The sequence below is a fragment of the Mirounga angustirostris genome, unplaced genomic scaffold (assembly GCF_029215605.1).
Source record: "Mirounga angustirostris isolate CCGP_5_RB_7025 unplaced genomic scaffold, mMirAng1.0.hap1 SCAF_4, whole genome shotgun sequence".
Classification (NCBI taxonomy): Eukaryota; Metazoa; Chordata; class Mammalia; order Carnivora; family Phocidae; genus Mirounga; species Mirounga angustirostris.
Window position 1 is genome coordinate 159,892,547 of NW_026991712.1, and position 18,928 is coordinate 159,911,474.

The window sequence follows — 18,928 nt, forward strand, 5'->3', positions numbered from 1 at the left end:
TTTGTTACTGCAAGCAATTTTAATACAAAAGTGTGTCTTGTTTTTAAACAGTTCATTGGTAGAGCTTCAGTTTCTGCCTCAATTAAAACCAATTGAGATAATCACACAGCAACATGGTCGGAGCTGAAGAGGAACAGCAGCTAAAAAACAGGAGCCCCAGACAGCCCCTCTTCATGGTCACTTGGTCAGCTGACTTTATTACTCACAAAAAAAGACGGAAGCAAACGGGACTTGTTAACAGGTGTGCTGGTGAACTCCTTTAAAGGACGAGCAAGTGTTTGTTTTATGTCCACATTTTCAGAATAGGCTCGTGGAATTCATTCCTCAGTTTGTGGGAAGTTGATCGACCATTTAAATAAATAGCAAAAATGCAGATAAACAAATCTGTAATTCACAGTGTCACCAAGGAGTCTCCCCTTGCCAAGGGCCTGGGTCCCGGTGAGCACAGGAGTTATTGGTGGCTGGGCTGGATAGGAAGTTACAAACCAGGACTCTTAAAAACCCCAATGTTCTGACGTCTTCTGAACGTATTTACCCCTGAATTCTAGCAGCTATTTGTCCTTTAAACACCCAGTACTGAGACAGTATTCAAAGTATTGCAATGAACTCCTTTTGCTGATCATGTGCAAACATTACCAGAGGAGGTTCCCTCTCTTCAGCTAAAATCACACAGTATTAAAAACACCGGAAAAAGCGATTAGAAGTGCCCTCCCCTCAGTTCTTGCTAATTGAGGTGTCTGTGATTTACAAAAAAAAGAGTTCCTTAAACACTGCAGGATTCTTATTTTTTTAATATAATTTATCTTGCTGGGACAGCAAGTCGAGTTTATAAAGAAGATGCATTTAGGAATAATCCTAAAAGATAAAGCAGGTTTACAACCCTGCACCGCGCAGAAACCCTATTTAGAGGCGCCTTTTTTTTTTTTTTTTTTTAATACACATTCTCATCTTGACCTTCTCACTTGTTTTTCTCAAATATTTCATTTCTGGGCCCCATCCATTACAGGGTTACCAGGAGGCAAATTTTATCTACATAAATATTCACATGAAAATAGTAACTTACAAAAAGAAAAAAAATAAGGCAGCTTCATAACACAATTATTCTTTTACACTTTTAACAATATAACTTCTCCTGTTCAGAATAAATATACACCCAATGTACGGAGCAGGCTTCAAAGTGGAGAGAGGCTTGGGGTGCTTGTGCAGCGTTACCGCTTGGGACCTGGAGTCCTGGGGGAGGCAGTGGTGGTCTTCTTGGACATGGTGGGGATTTTGGAAGGCTTGCTGAGCCCTCTCCTGGAGCTGCCCTGGCCCCCCGCAGCGCTGCTCTCCGAAGTGTCTGAACAAGCGGACTGTGTCTCTAAAAGGTCAAAGTCCGAGGCATCGCTCCCGCGCCGGCTACTGGCCCGACTCCCGGCCCGGCTCCCGGCCCGACTCCCAGGGCGACTGGCTGACTTTTTAGGGTCTGGAATTGGAGAATAAAGCAGCAGACTTACTGAGAGACAACATGAGGGGCGGCGAGAACAAGTGACCAGAGGTCAGGGCTCTGACTCTAATACCACCTGATAGTCTGTGTGACCCTGGGGCGAATCAGAGCCTTTCTGGACCCTCTATGTCCTCATCTACATGGCAGTTGCCTGAAACCTTTTCTGGCTTTGTGATTCTGCTTGAGAAGCTTGCCTCCTGAGGATCAGAAGCCAGCTTCTCTCAGCAGCACAAGTGACCTCGTGTGGCCCCCGGGGGGGTGGGGGTCGGGGATGGGCCAAAAGAGGGCCAGAAATGAGGCCAATTCCTAGGTTCCCATGAGGAACATCAACAGGTGAACAGATGTGATCTTTCCCTGACTTTCTCAACTTGCCAGCAGTTATCATAAACACAGAGTGTTGGAAAAATTACTAGCAAACTGCCAGTCCCAAAACTGAGCGGCCTTCTCAGGAAGGCCCCCTTCAGGACGCCCCTCCTGCCTTCTACATTCTCTCAAATATGGTCATTCCAGATCCAGAACAGGGCGCCCGGCCTTAGCCACGGAAGCCTCTGCTCTCAGAAGGCAGGGCTATGGCTAGCTTCAGTGGCAGAAGGGAAAGGAAAGAGCCACACGGAATCTGCGGGGCTCTCTGGACATCACACCTAGTGCTGCTCTCATTACTTGCTCCTTGGAGAGCAGGGAGGCATTGCCCAGAGGCTGCTGGTCCCCAATTCTTAGCCTGGCCACTCCCCCCTCCTTTCACCCCAAAGCCTATGGACGGGTGGTGGTGGTGGGGCAGGTACTTACCTGCCCGATTCGTTTTGGCACCTGTGGAGGCTGGGGAAGAGCTATTGCTAGTATCACCAGCAAGGGATGTTCGACTAGAGTGAAAAGTTGGTGTTGGTCGTTTCAACTTGCTGCCTGTTGATGGAATAACCTTAAAAAAGATTTAAAAGACCGTATTTACTAGGTAGAATTTCTGAAATTCAATTTTAAAAGGTCTACTTAAGCCTCCTCACATCTAATCGATTGGAAAGCAAATTAAAAGTCCAGGAAAACAAAGATTTATTTTGAAAGTGTCCTAGGTCATATATTTTAATAATTCCACCCCACAAAAGGTCTCATTTAGGTTCTCAAAAGGTTCCAATTTAAAATGTCACAATGTTTTTTAAACTTCTACTTGAAATTTACTGACAAATTTTATGTTACTGACAAATTTCCACTAAAAAATGGCCAAAAAAAAAAAAAAATCCAAATAATCCCAAATGTCAAAGTGTTTGGGTTAAAAATTTGAAAGATGGGTTCTAGCCCTAAATATTTAGTATGGAGATGCAAAGATCACCCCAAACACTCTCACTAGATATGTGCGTGCAGAAACTTTAGTCAAGCCAAGATCTATTTCTTCGCTGGAAAAAAAATGCAGATAACCACACTCCCCTCTTGTTCAATCCACTGGGCCACCCCGTATTTGCGTGGCTCACTCCCTCATTTCCTTCGGGTGTCGTGGCTGGAACGGCCGATCAGAGAGGTCTTGCCGCACTACTGAAGTGATACCCACCTTGCTCTTCTCCCCTGTTCAGGATTTGGAGCTCCTACCCTTGTTTGCAGCCTTACCTGCATTCAAGTCTAAGCTCCGCAAAAACAGGGACTTTGTTTTGTTCACGGTCACCTAAACAGTGTCTGGCACAGAGCACGGGCTCAATAAAAACTTGCTGAATGAATAAATCATGTGTGGAAGCACTTCCTAGTGGAAAAAGAGCTGCTGGATAGATATACATTATTACTGCTACCGGGAGGAGCAACATTTCCCACTTGAGTGGTTTTTTTTTTTGCCTTTTTTTAAAAAGATAGTAGACTTAATTTGGAGAAGGAACATTTTAAGTCTATTTTAAATACCACTCATGCCACAACACACTGTTCTAATTTTTCTTTGAAATCAATTGTGTAAACTGTTTTCCAGGACCTTTAAGATGTTCATATAAATGGAAAAAGTAAAGCAACCTGTTTCATTGTGTTTCTTGTATTTCTTTAATTTAGAAAGAAAAAGCAGAAGCGGCAGAAAGTGATTAACATTCACGCACAAACCCTCCTGGCCCACACAGGAGGAAGAGCACCAGTTTCAGAAGCTATCGCTCGTGCGCACGGCCATGGCCGCCAGGAAGACCGCAGCCCTGGAGCCCCTGGGCTGGGAGTCCACGCCAGGACGCGGCCTGTACAATACCCACAGGTAAGGAAAGGTGAAACCTCGAAATGAACAAAACAAAAGGTACAACCTTAAGACAAAACAAAAAGTCTGGTCTATTCAAATCCTGTGAGTATTTTGTACTTTATAATTAAAACATTGAAAATTTTAGAACTTCTGAGACTTTCATGAAACTGGAGCCATCAAGGACGAAGAAAAGCAAGATAAGCATGTTGAGTGTTGGGGTTCTGGTGGCAATAGGTCCCCAGGTCATGTTCTGAACCGGACAGATTTCTGAACTAGAGGTTTAGCTTGGAGCGGATGACTCCCAAAGCAGCAGCCCATTCACAGGCACCGGCTTCTTAACATTTCCCACTTTCTCGGGCTGAAGCTTTGCATGACTGAAGGCAGTGCTCTCTCTTGAGGCCCAAGAATCGAGTATTTCCCAGCGGGAGCTAGAATGCAAATCTTCCTGCTATCAGACAAGCCACTGGCCCGTGATTGGTTTCTGAAACACTGCTCTTCCAAAAATGCTTTGGGCATTTTAATGACTGCACTCAAACATGCTTAACTGCCAGTGTGTGTGTATCAGATCAAGGCTTCGGACACCCAAGTGACGAGGCCAAGAGATTCAGAAGTTCAAAACTGAGCTTCAGAGCAGTGTCCACTGATAGTGGGCTTGGCTGAAGTAGGCATAGGCAGCACCCACACCTCAGACCAGTCTGGTGATACCAACCACCAGGGGGATGTGGCTCAGGGCAGGGGACGCCAGCCACTCTTCTGTTCTAAGCAAAGACAGGACACGGCTGAACATGCACCACAGTTGAATTTCAAGTGTTCGTAACTCGTCTGGGTAGCTCATGTTTGGAGATTCCAAGAGGCCCGAGTTTTATAAATAATATCCATAAACAGATCACCAGGAATGATGACTGTTTATCACCCTGGGAAAAAACATCATTCTCAAGACTGTTAGCAAGCTGTTCAACGATCCGGTTTTAGGCATCTCTTATTTATCTCCAAGTTTGGTGAGTCCGAGTTAGAAACCCCTGAAAAACACCTGACTAGACAAATCAGCTGTGAGAGCAAGCACCACAGAGATGGAAAAGAGCATGGACTTGTGTCAGGAAGAGTAGCCGATCAAGGTCTGGGCATTAGCGAGGGCCTCATCTTGACTGTGTCCTTAGTCAGCAAAACCATACTCTACCTCGGGGCTGGGCAGCTGGAGGTCAGGATAATGGCTGTCCCTGCCAGAGGGGCCAGCTTTACTGTTTACCAACCAGGGTTTGTCATAACAGCGAGAGGACTGAAGTGGAGTCTGCGAAATGGAAATCCAAAGGGAAGGACGGGGACAATTGAAAATGGAACAGTAAGGAAGCAAACTGGGAACATGAAAAATAAATAGAAAACCCTGAATCTTAAAGAAACAGAAAACAAAACAAAACGGGCATCAGTTCAACAGGATAAAAGGGACCAGGCAGAGAGGCAACGGCATTCTTCACAAGCAACCCATCAAAACAGACAGACTTCTCCGTTAGCATCTAATGCCTGGATTTCCAAAATTAGCAACTCTGGGTGGAAAGTGTTTCTGACTTAACGATCTGAGTTCATATTTTACTAAACGTCCTTCAGAGTAAAATCCTAAGGGTCCTGTTATCTACTGGGGCCTGGAAAGGCTGGTGTAGGTAGAGCTTGGTCTGTAGGTCCTCTCACTCCTCTCCTGGCTGGAGGCGCGCAGAGGCTACACTCAACAACAATCCCCTGTAAATCGGGACCAAGGAAGGAGGCCGCGAGCCAGGGCATCCCTACCTTGGGGCCACTGGCAGGGGTGGCGGGAGAAGACGGCATGGACGTGCAGCTGTGGTTGCTCTGACTGGCGCTGGAGCTGGAGCGGGTCGGCGAAGCAGCCCGGGAAGACGGCTTGGACCTTCGACCCCGTGACCGGAAAGGTGTCATTCCCTGGGATGCCCCCTCGGGTAGGATGAATTTCTCTCTAAGTTCGATGTTAGTTCTACCTCGTGCTAAAAAAAGGAATAAACGCACACATACAATGTCACTGAATCTTACAAAATGTATCTTTGATGGTCACACAGCTGCTTGACCCCATGACCACAGTTACATAGGCTACAGGTTTAGTACCCTCTGTGGACTCTTTTGAAGTAGAGATAAATTCATGATCTGTCAGTCTGTCGTGACTCTTACCCAGAGCAGACAGTTAACTAGTAAGCCCCTTGGTTTGAACTTTATATATAAAATACCATGCCATTCTGTGGTAATGATCTTGCCCTGCCGCTGTCCCCTGGGGCAAGCACACCATACGTAACTCGTCAAAGAAAGCAGATGCAGCAGTGCACAAACCTCTGACATTAAAATCAAAACCCCTCTTTTCTCTCTCATAGTACATGTGTACTTTTTGCTCAGATTTTGCAGGATACATGGTAACTAAATAGTGGAGAAAAGAAATCATTGAAATCAACATTGTCCAGACACTTGTATTTGAATTCAGTTGATAGTAATCCTAAGGGAAGGGGTCCAGGAACTCAGGACAGTAAAAAGATCAGGATAAAATCATTAAGAAGTAAACATGTGGGAGGAGAGAGAGAAAGATCAAAACCATGCACAAAACTTGCTGGTGAGAAATGTTAAGTCAAAAACTGAAAGCAACAAGAAGCTGAAGGGACGACGGCAAGTGGGAGGAATGTCACGGTGGAAACAATCTGGAAACTGCTCTGAAGGCCAACAGGTGTTGTCCTAATGGCTTTCTGCAGCTCTAAGACCAGAACTTAAAATTTGGATTTGGTCAGAAGATTCCAAGGATGGCCAACATAAATGTTAAATGTGAAAGACACTACTAATTTAAAAGAAATAATTCCTCTGGAATATGTCCTTAAATTATTTCTCACCAAAAGGTGTTACTGTCATCCATCCTGCACTGTTTACTTTTTAGACTACACTAGGTAGATCTGAACAAACACGACCACTGGTGAAACTCAGAAAAACGGAATCAATCATTTGTCGTTCTTTTCTAAGTAAGATTTTTCACTCCGGCCAAGAACCACGACTCTAGCAGATCTGAGGTACCTATGCCCACCCCCTCTTCTGCCCAACCCTGCATGTCCTCAAGGGAACCGAGTGATCTTGGTAGAGTCAGATTTTAAATAAAGTTGCATGGGTGTCCAAGCAGGGTAGTTCCAAATTCCTAAATAAAATTCTTCTCAATATACTATGCTGACATAACATATCCAAGTGTCCAGTTAAAAGGGCTGACGTGGATATCACAACCTGAGTGACAGTCTAGGCTCAGCGACCAACCAGGTCTTCCTGCTCCAGGCCTCAGTTTCCTTAGGCTGATCCCAATGTCTGGGTGGTCTGAATGCTAAGCTGTTTCCTTCCTCCTCAGGCCCCAACAGAATGTGCCCCTCACAGCTCATTCCCTGGTCCTGGGTTCTCTACTCATCCATTTTCTGGACGTCAGTGCTTTCGTCTGTGTCTACACTAATGATTCTCCAAGAGAACTTCCTTCAGCACTAACATAGACACTTCAGTAAGACTTTCCATCACTAGTAACTATGGATTCAGGACTTACACTTATTTATATTGTGTTTGCTAATGTGCCCAGCCTAACGGTGGGCACACAGCAAAAGCACTAAGTTAACAGTGATGAATGAAAATCATGACTCAGCTGAGGGTTCACCCCAAAAGAGCTGCTTGTGACCCTGAGCCATACCGAACTTCAGATATGCAGTTTAAACCTAGTAAACATTTAATAGTTTACCTCTGTGCTAACCCTCCCAGACAAGAACACCACAGTGATACAAGAGGAAGACTCTGAAATGGCATCTCAGATGAGGGCCATGGCATTTAACATGTCACGATATAACAACATCACGCTCTCCATATGCACTGCACCGTTTGCAGAGTGTGACACATGCAGTAGGGCACTAGACTGTCACCAGTGACTGGTCAGCATCCCTGTCACAGACAAAGGACCTAAAGCACTCAGAGAGGCTGAAGTCAAGGAGAGCCGTGGTAGGGCTGGGACTAGAACCGACGTCTCCCACCTGAGCTCTCTTCCCACCCCCTGGCTCCTCATACCCTCACCTACACTAGTGGCTCTCCACCCGCCCCAGGCTCCCATCCCCACCACGCCACCCCAATCACCCTGGCAAATTATTACTGATAACTTTAAACTGTACAAAAGTTGAAATACATGGAAAAGTACAGAGACTGAAAATTCCTTAATCTGACAACCTAAGGGCCATCACTATTAAAATGTTCGTGTCTTTATTCCTGTGCACAACTGTGTATATATATTCTTAAATACAAGAACATCAGGAACATTCCTCCATGCTTGACAGATCTTGCATAATTTCAACTATCTGCAAAGTGTTATTTCATCATATAGACGTCAATTTTTTTTTTAAAGATTTTATTTGACAGAGAGAGCGAGAGAGCACAAGCAGGGGGAACAGTAGAGGGAGAGGGAGAAGCAGGCTCCCCGCCAAGCAGGGAACCCGATGTGGGACTTGATACCAGGACCTGAGATCATGACCTGAGCCGAAGGCAGACGCTTAACCATCTGAGCCACCCAGGCGCCCCTAGACGTCAATTTATTTAACTCTGTGTTGTATTTTTAATTTCCTTACAATTTTTAAAACACTGCATACAATGTCACAAGTGGTGACAAACTACTTGTAAAATGTTTTTGTGCATATCAGTGATGATTTCCTTAAGATAAATTTCTACAAGTGGATTTTCTGAGGAGAACGGATGCACATGAGATTTCTGATATTTGTCAGTTGATCCCCCAAATTTTATACAAATGTACACTCTCCAAAATAATGTATGAGTATACTGAATTTACTTCACCCTGGCTAATGCTCTATTATTAAGAATGTGTGTGTACACATTTATGTGTACAGGTAAAACTCTTCTGATAATCTGACATCTCTCTGCTGTTGTAATTTGCACGCAGGGGGATTACTAACTGCTCTCTTCTTGAAAAAATCTCTTCCCTTGGCTCCAGGACACCTGCTCTCCTTCTTCTCCTCCTTCCCCCCTATCCTTAGACACTGATGTTCCCTTGGTTCTGTTCACAGTCCTGTTCTCCCTCTTAGATTTTGAACCTGGTGGTGACGAGTTCACCCATCTGACTTCATTACCATCATATGGTCATGCCTGACTCCAACTGTATCCCCTGCTCAGACCCCTGCCTGGATGTCAGACCTTATATCCAATGACTGAATAGACATGATCACAGCCAGAGACTGGGGAGTCAACATAGGTCCCTTCCTCCTGATGGCAGTTTGTTCTACTGATTGTATCTTCTAAAGCTTCTCAAATACCCAGAGCATTCCCACACCCCCCCGCACCCCCTTACCCTTATGTGATTCATGGAGCATCTCCTCCACCCTGGATGGCTGTAACAGGCTTCCAACTGGTCTCATTTCTCATCTCATCCCCCAAAATGGAATTTCTAAATAAAAACCTGGTAATTCTGAATGACTCAAAATCCTTCCCTGGTCTTCCACTGTTTACAGCAGAGTTTCCCAATCTAAGGTTTTTGAGGGGGTTCCTACAAAAAGAGTTCAATAAATACTACCCACCCCCCCGCCGCCCCGCCTTGGGAGATCTCGAATGCAATCAACATTTTGTAAGCTCTGGGAAGTCCTACAGTAAAGAAATTTTCTTAGCTTTAACCCAGTGTCTTCCAAAAGCACCTGACCATGATTTTTTGAAGATCACGCCTTGGAGGCCAGGCCCTGAAGGCAACCATTTCAGTTTTTCAACACCAAAGAGGCCACCATTTTCTAAGGAACTCAGGCTGGCCACGTGATGTTGTTTAGTTACAACTGAGTTCTAAGCTGTATTTAATGGGTACAGAGTTTCAGTTTTCTAAGACAAAAAGAGCTCCATGGATGTGTGATGGTAGCACAACCACTGAAGAGAACACTTCAAAATGGTTAAGATGGTAAATTTTATGTTATGTGTATTTTACCACAATAAAAAAAAAGAAAGAAAAACAATCAGTTCTCAGTCAAATTGTCTTTCAAATCTTCATAAATGAAGTTTTCTAGATCTTCACTTATTTGGGGGAACTAAATCATCTAATGCTCAAAAACACACCTTAGATAAAGGTGGACCTATTCCTTAGGCATTGTTTTCATCACCATCCAAACCATCATGATCTCCTTTGCCATGGATGAATTCAGAAACTGAAACCTCTAATTTTTGGCAGCGTCATGAACCTACCTAGTTGAGTATTTTCACTTAACACATATGGCTAGAGCACTGTGCAGTCTGATCTATCTCTTGCCTTCTGAAACAGCTGTGTGGAAGGAGGCAACAAATGATCATACATGTTGGTACAATACTGTCATCAACTGTGTTCTAGCTTCGGTCTAACATTCTCTGTGGTCCAGACAGCCAAGGAAATGCAACACAAACGAATACAGAATCTCCCCTAAGCAGTGCTTCTAGAAGCCACATGAATCCTCACAGAATCCTAGACAGCTTCAGGGAACCCTTCTTTTTGTGATGTCCACACTCTCCCCAGTCACTTCGTACATCCACCCCAGCCCTTAAGTGTTCACTGCCTCGGGCAACTTTGTATTTTATTAGAAGTACTCATCCTGCCACTAGGAGACTTATGACATCTAAGACTGCTGGGCAGTTCCGGATTCTGCCATCAGGGGAATCGAGGATTCCTGGGTGCTAGGAGGGCACTCCTGGAGAGGCACAGAGGAAAGCTTACCTTGTTTGCTCCCAGGGATGCTGAAAAGGCTACTATGTTCCATAGAGAATAGGTACTAGACGGCCCTCCCAAACTTCCTGGGGGGGGGGGATCTCCAGTGTTTAGCTAGTAACATAAGGACAAAGCAAGCAGGGTAGCCCTTGGCCATCAGCACAAAGTTACTGTCAACGGAGCAAGTACAGCAGGCAGCAAAAAGGAATCCGGATTCCAAATGTCACATGCAGCATCTCTTCTGTTTGTCTGCTTAGTCCAGTTATACAGGACAGAGAAAATGAAACCTTACTAACAGATTTGCAAAAGAATAATGTCGTTTTACTGAGTTATGGTTAAAATCATATATATGGCTCCTGTTCCTGATCTTTTATTTCAAGGGAATTAGTTTGCAATATAGTAACTTCTAAAACTGATTAAACCCTTTGAAGTTTTTATCCGAACAGATGCTTTCAAAATTCACTGTATTTTTTACACACACACACACACACACACACACACACGAAAATTACTTTTGTTTACTGGAGTAAATGCAGAATAACATTTAAAATAACAGAAGCTATGGCATATCTGAATTCATGTGAGAACTGCACCCTTTAGCTCTAAACACTTCAAAATAAGACTATAAATCACATCCAAAGAAGTTATGTAACTGTACTGTAAACATGTTTGCCAGGTTTATAAATATGCCTTACCAAGTAAATTACGCAGGCTGAACCAGCAATCCACACATAAAAAGGGGTGGTGGTGGGTATGTCAGCCTCTGAGACACAAGGCACCTCGATCAAGAGCACAGACTTGAGAGGCACACTAGTCTTGGATTGGAATCCTGTCTCTGCCATTTATTAGTTGTCTGTCCTTAGGTAAGCTGTTTAACTTTTCTGTACCTGAATTTCCTATTCTGTAAAATGGCGGCAATAACAGAATCTATACCTCACAGAAGTGTAAATGTGTTATTATTTCTAAATTGCTTGTAACAGCATGTGGCACCTAAAAAACTATGTAAGTATTGGTTAAATACATAGAAACTCTAACAAATTCCACGGGTACTGTTTCAACAGAGGTGTTCTATGCCCTGTCAACTTCTAATAGTTAGAAAAGCTACAGCTTGGCTATTTCAAAGCATTCGTGAAGGCAGCAGATACCACAGAGCCAGGAGGTGCTACAGTTGAAGCAAAGCCATTCTCAACGGGCTGGGGTGTAGGTAAGGGGGACAAAGCTTAAAAGCCAACCTATGGGAGACTGACTGGAAATCGAAGAGCTGGAATCAGAGCGCTTTATTTTACTCCCAGGATGGTGAACTAGAATAAAAAATAAATAAATAAAGAAACACAAAGAAACAGAGACAGCAGGAAAGGCAAAAACCGGTCAAGAAAGACAAACTGGCAGACAGTGGGGGGGCCTCCTGTGTACCCACATGTAGCTCGGCTAACAGGAAAAAGGAAAGGATGCAGTTGAGGAGGATTTCGGCACCAGAACTTGCTCACCTGGCCTTGCGGCAGCCCTCACACCTGCAGCTCCAGGCGCCAGCATTCATACTCCAGTCCCCTCTTCTTCTGCCGTGGGCCTGGCATGCCCGCCCTTCGGGTTTCATAACCCTTGATCTTGCTTCGGTGATCAACTCTCTTGTAAGTGCCTGGGCTCACTGCTAGGTGTTCTTTATCCCCTCTCCCGGCCGAGGGAGATGCCCCAGTCCTTCCCTGAACGGGAGGGACCCAACACCCTCCCTGGGTTTCCGGCAAAGGAGTTACAGGCAGAGGGATCTGGAGCACTAACCAGGAACCTCAAAGGCTTCATTAGGCTCCTTTCTAGGCTACTGCTAACTGAACACCTTTCAAACTGAAACATCTGAAGACACCAATAAATTCCTAATTCTTGTGACTGTGTCCCTTGAAACCTGTCTCCCCTGATGGCATCAACCTTTCTTGCTTTCTCTTCCTGGTCTACTCGGGTACCCCCAAGTTCTAATCTGTGCTGGTAGAGCGATATCTGGGCGGCTTAACAAAATAAAAACCAAACAGACCCACTACTGACACTTTGTGTAAGCAGGAAAGATCAGTGAAGAGGGCATACCTTATGTGTAATTCATGCTCAGAAGGTTCCTTACCTCGGCAGGGGTCATTTTTCACCAAAAATTCATCCAGGGCCATCCATCCTCCACCAACTCGGACCATCACGGTGCTGCGCAGGATGCGGACCAGCCGCAGCTGCTGGGAGTCCCCGAACTGCAGGACCAAGGGGAGAGTGATGAGTGAGTGTGCCTTAGAGCAGGCCGAGGCCTTCTTCCCAGAGCAGACTGTATTCAGACGAGACAAATGATAATTTGACAGTTTGGGGAGAATTTTAACTATTTGGCATTTTTCACAAAAGAATTTAGAGTATCGAAAAGCTGAGCTATCAAGGTAAAACTGCTGTCGATATTCTTTCTATTGGGACAAAGTTAACTTTTGGTGGTCACACCCCCTCCCCCTGCACCAAAAGGGGGAGGGCAGAGGACAGACAAATGTTAGCTCACCTCAATTCTTTTAAACATTCTGCCCAAATTAAAACCCAGAAGTAAAACTGTTATGTCAGTTTGCTTTCACAAAAGGTAGATATAAAGTGGATGTCAACTTCTGAATACAGTGTGCTCAAAAGGTAAATGGAGAACAGCAAATACTATGTCAAGCCTTAAGGAAACCCTTGCAAGCATCAATATTATTACAAGCTTAGAAGGAAATTTGATTTTCCACACAAGGTTTTCAGAAATAAGCCCTCGGTGTTCTCTAATTGTGATGCCACCAAGCAGAAAGTTTCTCCAGCTGAGCAAATGACTATGGCATTTATACTAAAATTTAGTAGAAAAAATTAAAAGTGTAATCTACCATGCTGATTATAAATAGTATTCAAGAATCATTTTGGGATATTAAAACAAGCATGACTTTCTGATATTTATTCTTTCTTTTTTCTTTAACATCCCTGCTTCTCAGCTCTGTTAACATCTGTAGTTTCCCATTGCATAAATTACCCTCTTCCTAAAATAAGGTAAGAGGCAACAAAAGGGAATCATTGCGGAGATCCCAAAACAAAAATCAAACATTTGTTGGAGAAATAGCATTCCTAAAATTATTTAATTCAAGGAGAATGTTGGGGTAGGGGGTGGAGTGAAGGGACTAATTAGTTAATTACGATTTCTCAACTTACAAAGGAGAACCATAACTTTGAAACAAGGCACGAAAACTGAAAATGCCAGAAAAGATGTTTGACAAGGACACATAACCCACCTCCCTCAAAACTCATGTATTTGTGGTAATTCTCTGTATTCCTCTGTACTGGGTCAAGTGTGCTGTTTATAGAGGCAGCAAGGTGACTGGAAAAAACACCACCCCCTCCCCAGTCCTTCACTTTGAAAATGAAAAGAGTCTTAACATCTCTCATCTCCCGCAGCTATTAGGATTTTATACAGAGTGACCACAGCAACAGCATGGTGTAGTATGACAAGCACTGAAGTGGGTGCCCAGAGATGTGAGGGAATAAACGTCCTGTCCCGGGAAGGAAGCTGCCCCTTTGGCCCCTGAGGGTACCTCCCTCAGAAGCTGGCCCAATAGAGAAAATAGGAAGGCCCTGTGGGAGAGGTTGAGAATTCTGCCATGCCCAAGAGCAGGGACCGCCCGAGTCACTCAAGTCACTCGGGGTTCTCTGTGGATCGGTGAAGAGAGGGAGGAAATCAGGGCCGCTATGTCCTCCACAGTGAATCAGGAAGGGACTCCAAGAAGTACTTTACCCTAATGTCACTGTGTCCTGTAGTTTATGTGTCTGTCAGCTCTTAGAATTACTCCACTTAACTCATTCCTTTTTTCTCCTTAACTTCTTACTAAAGCCCCCTCTGGAAGGTTCTAACTCGTTTCTGCTGAGCTGTAGGGAAAAGGAGGCTTGATCCAAGCCAGCAGCTGAAGCAGCTGGGGGTGTCGAGGCCAGAGTGAGAGCAGGAGAAGGGGCTACCGCAGCCCTAAAACTGGGGACCCGTGCGAACCTGGCAGAACTGGGCTGTCAGTGAGAATGTCTCAGGGTAATTTCGGTTTCCTTAACTGGAAAATCCCTCACAGTGACCCGGGTTCCCGCAGCGGCTCTGACACCAGCTGTGTGACTGTCAGCATGGGTGTCTTCAGGTCTCAGGTGCCTCGGGCACAAAACGAGCCCCGTGACTCTGTTCCAACACTGGAACTAACTCGTCCGACCCTCTGCCAGTCAGCAGAGCATCGGACAGGACATCAGTGCCACTTCAGAGGACGCCTGGGCCCCACATGCAGGTATTAGGAAACAGGCACAGCTTTGAGGCATGCCTCGGCACTGTGCTGCAATATTTTAAACCCTCTTTGTCCTGGTCTTTCGTTTCTATCCTCTGTTCTTCCCACTGGCCCAGAATGTTACTGTAGTGAATGATTATGGCAGTGCCTGGGACTTAACACTGATTGAGGGCCTCAAATCAACTGTTAGTGTTTCTGATTTCACATCACAAGACAGACTTTACCCATGCAACTTCCTTCCATTTGAAGACACAGGACCCCAGAGCCCTCAAAAAGATCTATAAGGTTAGAATTACCAAGTGGAGTCAAAAGCATTCAATCTTTTCTTGCAAGTCTAATTTGATCCCTTAGATTCTGGCTAGCTGGACATAATCAGCAAATTTCAGGCTATGACCAAATCATGATTGTTATACTGCGGTTCTCAGGCAACTTATAATTATAGAATACTATAAATAAATACTATAAATATAAGTAAATAAGGTATCTGAACAGACTGAGTACTTAAGTACCCGAAGACTTTTTGATTTCGTGTACGCTATGAAATTTGTGTTATCTGTCAAAAGACAGAACTGTGCTGTCTGCTATTCTGATTTCCTATTCTAAAAGGAAGTGGGATGGATTGATACTGTAGCTTCAAACTCCCCTGAACCAGCCCAGCATAATACGGTCTTTAGCCAATCTAATTTTGGATGGAAAATTTCATCTCCTTAAAAAACAAAACAAAACATAACTCGCTGCTGCTGCTGCTAAGACAGCTTTATAATATTAGCCTTGTTAGCAGTTTCTCCACTTGGTAATACAACCAGATGTGACCCAGGCATGCTTCAGATCATGTCCTCTCCCCACAGCAAAGAACAGGCAGCATGGGCTACACAGACCATTTCCACCGAGGAGGACGTTGCAAGGCACACTGTACCTGATTGCCGAGGAAGAACTACAGACAAAAGAGTAAAGGATGGAGGAAATGGAAGGAAAAAAAGAACATTTTGTCAAATTAACACTAAGGAATGAAAATCACGCAATCACGTTACCAGTCTTCAAGCATATTCTCCGAGAGCTCCTGCCACGGGGGCATGGTTTTACAAATTATAGTAAGACCTAACTTTTCCACTCTACTAATTGCTCTTGTTAATGCATTTCTCTCACAATTAAAAAACAAAAAACAAGAAAATAAAAAGCAACAAAAACAAGCACAAGATTGCTTATGGTTTTATTTACTAAATGCCCTGGGCTGGATCCAAAGCAGAGTCACCCAACACTCCCCAGTTAAGAGCAGCCCGGGGCGATTTTGGTGTACTTTGAAGACATTTTGATGTACTAATGGAACCTAGATTTTCCTGTTTCTAACTCATGCAAATAACTGCAAAATCTGAACCCTCTTTACCAATCCTAGGTTCTCTTTAGGACTTTAGAGAATCTAGCTAAGCTGCTAAATGTATTTTAGAAGTGCTGTTTCAGATCCCTTCTATCCCCTAACCCTGGTCCTAAAAGCAGCTAAAACACAGCATAATTCATGGTCAAATTATGTCCACGGCACAGCTTTCCAGGGAAGACTACTGAGCCTGGTGTCCCCTTAGTGCATCTAGGCTCTATTTGTAACCCAGCTCAGAGCAGACAGAGTATCCCTTGGGACCCTGACAGAGTTCCTCCAGACCTCTCTGAGCCTGGGAGCCACTCAGGCTCACAATGACCAGCACTTCGGGGTGATGGGTTAGTCTTCAGATAACCAGCACAGCTGGCACCATCTCCCTAAAGACTTCGGTCGGCCAAAAAGAGGACTTTGAAATGTCTCCTACACTGGAACTCAAGTACAAGCTACTGTTAGCTAAATACAGCACTATTTTTCAGGTGGAATTATGTAGGGCACTAAGCTTAGCCCAACAGGACACCTGACATTTGGAATCTACAGACATGAGGGCCAGAGAGAGACTGGCATCTTCAGTCCCCCTGGCTCTGGTCCTCCCAGCATGAGCAGCGGGAAGGTGGGATCATCTGGTCTGCTGTGTGTGAGGCTGCTTTCACCTCTAGGGGCCACATGGGAGGAACCACCACCACAAAGGATTGCTTTTCTCTTCCTTACCCGATATTTATTCTCTCCAATCTGCTCCACCTGAAACCTTTTTGCACATTTGCACTGAGCCACTTGTCTTGTGACCTATTGGTTGTAAACAACAAAAAAAGAAAAGCGTGAAGGTTAAAACAAGACTTCCTCTTCAGAGAAACAAATATTTTTACATGCAAGCAGAACACTATTCATTATGTCTCTTTGAGGTATTTTAGGCTTTTGATACATGCATTTATCCTTTACTCCAAATTAATACATGTTACACATTTGCTTCCAAGTTCCTTCAGAGAAATGTGCTAATATGCATCAAAATCATATCAAATAAAGTGAATTAGAACTGACCTGAATTTCCACTGAGGAGCCTCTGAGTCCCAGAAGTCAGTCCTGGTGTATTCTGGGCCATACCCACAACCTGCCCCACTAATCTCTCCCTTTTCAGGATCAACAGATCCTAGGATTTCCGTGTGTTACTAATGAATTTGCTATTTTCAAGGTGATGGGTGCGATTTCCAATGTGAAAAAGTCCTTAACTAGGCAGAAAGCTTGGTGGGTATACACATCATCTTAAACATTACTTCACATTTTACTCCTTAAATGCTTCCTTTGAAGACCGGTCCCCCTGGATCCTGATGTGGGATGCCCAGGACTGAGAGAGCAGTCTGTTCTAAGCAACATGGTACCTATGAACCAGGATGTGTGTGTAAGTTTGTGAACTTTGGAGGAATGACAGAGATGTGACTCTTTTGAGTGAGAAATCATCTAGACTGAAAGAGAGAGCTCAACAGCCAGAGATCCTCTGGGGCATCATCCTCCAAATGGGGATCCCCAAACAGAACTCCAGATAATGATCTTATAACTTATAAGTCACGAGGCTGACACGGCCACTGCGCCCAACCACTGTGGTCAAAAGTGTGCTCAAAATAACAGTAATTTCCGGTACCTCATCTTCAATTTTATCTGCGTCGGTTGTTGGGCGATAAGCGTCCTTGTTGGGATGGAGAGCAGCCACGAATTCATAGTAATCAATGTAGCCATCTCCATCTCGGTCAAAAATGTCAGCGACGGCAGTCATCTCCAACTTGGTGGTAGGGAACTCTGGAGAAAAGTAATCACATTTGGAACATTAACTCAGAGGGCTTACTTGGGTTGCTGGAGGGCATGTAAATACTGCTTGAAAGAAGAAATATTTATGTTTTGCTTTTTTCCTGAAAAGCAATACATGTTCATTTAGAAGATATTAACGTTATAAAGAACATTTTTTTTAGAAAGGTCACCTAGAGATACAGTACCCAAAGACTACTCACTGTTAAGTTTTTTGGTGTTTTTGCTTATAGACTCCCTCATCCCCCATGCAATTAAAAAAACTAAACAGTATTTCAGATATACCAAAAGACATAATATTACAACTACCCATAGACCTACCATCCCATCCAACATAAGCATTTAGTTATCTACTCTTAACTACTGTTAGATACTTCGATGATTTCAGGAGAGTGACAATTTGGAACAGGATGAAGTTTCTTCTATGTTTAGATAACTGCCTTAGGTTCTCGACAAACTGCTTCCCAAAGGAAGTGTGAATATTTACAGTAGCCAGGGTGATTTATTAAAATGTAAATCAGATCTCTTAGGTGAAAACCTCTGGTGGTCTCCCACTGTCCCACTGCCTCTAGAGTAAGAGGTCAGATCTGCTCCCTTTCCCAGGGCCTACCAGGCCATGCATGAACTGGCTGCTGCTGCTCCTTCCAACTTCATCTCTTACCCCTCCCCTAGATCATGACACCCCACCCACGTTAATCTTTCTATCCCTAGAACATGCCAAGTTCGTGCCCACCTCAGTGCTTTGTATCTGCTGTTCCCTTTGCCTCTAACTCTTCCCTCAAATATCCCCTCTGCAGACAGGCCTGCCCTGGTCAGCTGGGTAAAGTAGCACAGCTGTGAGATGCTTTGTGATCCTGGCAAGTCACTTAACTACTTTTTTTTTTTTTTTTAAGATTTTATTTGCGAGAGAGAACGAGAGACAGAGAGCATGAGAGGGAGGAGGGTCAGAGGGAGAAGCAGACTCCCTGCTGAGCAGGGAGCCCGATGCGGGACTCGATCCCGGGACTCCAGGATCATGACCTGAGCCGAAGGCAGTCGCTTAACCAACTGAGCCACCCAGGTGCCCACTTAACTACTTTATGCCTCA

General features: G+C 44.4%; 1 protein-coding gene across 21 annotated transcripts in view; it reads right to left on the minus strand.

Moving 5' to 3' along the window:
• Positions 1-18,928, minus strand: part of MACF1 (microtubule actin crosslinking factor 1) — a 339,058-nt gene continuing 320,130 nt past the window's right edge. For 9 of the 21 annotated variants that reach the window (XM_054512967.2, XM_064589430.1, XM_064589432.1 and 6 more), the window contains 9 exons: positions 17,681-17,835; positions 16,756-16,830; positions 15,592-15,609; positions 12,497-12,614; positions 11,622-11,690; positions 5,454-5,665; positions 4,852-4,962; positions 2,273-2,402; positions 1-1,465 (listed from right to left, as the gene is read on the minus strand). In XM_054512967.2, coding sequence (XP_054368942.2) covers positions 1,209-1,465; positions 2,273-2,402; positions 4,852-4,962; positions 5,454-5,665; positions 11,622-11,690; positions 12,497-12,614; positions 15,592-15,609; positions 16,756-16,830; positions 17,681-17,835 — 1,145 coding nt within the window. In that variant the 3' untranslated portion in view covers positions 1-1,208. The remainder of the gene's footprint in view (positions 1,466-2,272; positions 2,403-4,851; positions 4,963-5,453; positions 5,666-11,621; positions 11,691-12,496; positions 12,615-15,591; positions 15,610-16,755; positions 16,831-17,680; positions 17,836-18,928) is intronic. The other 12 variants (XM_054512972.2, XM_054512971.2, XM_054512970.2 and 9 more) reach the window with 6 other exon arrangements.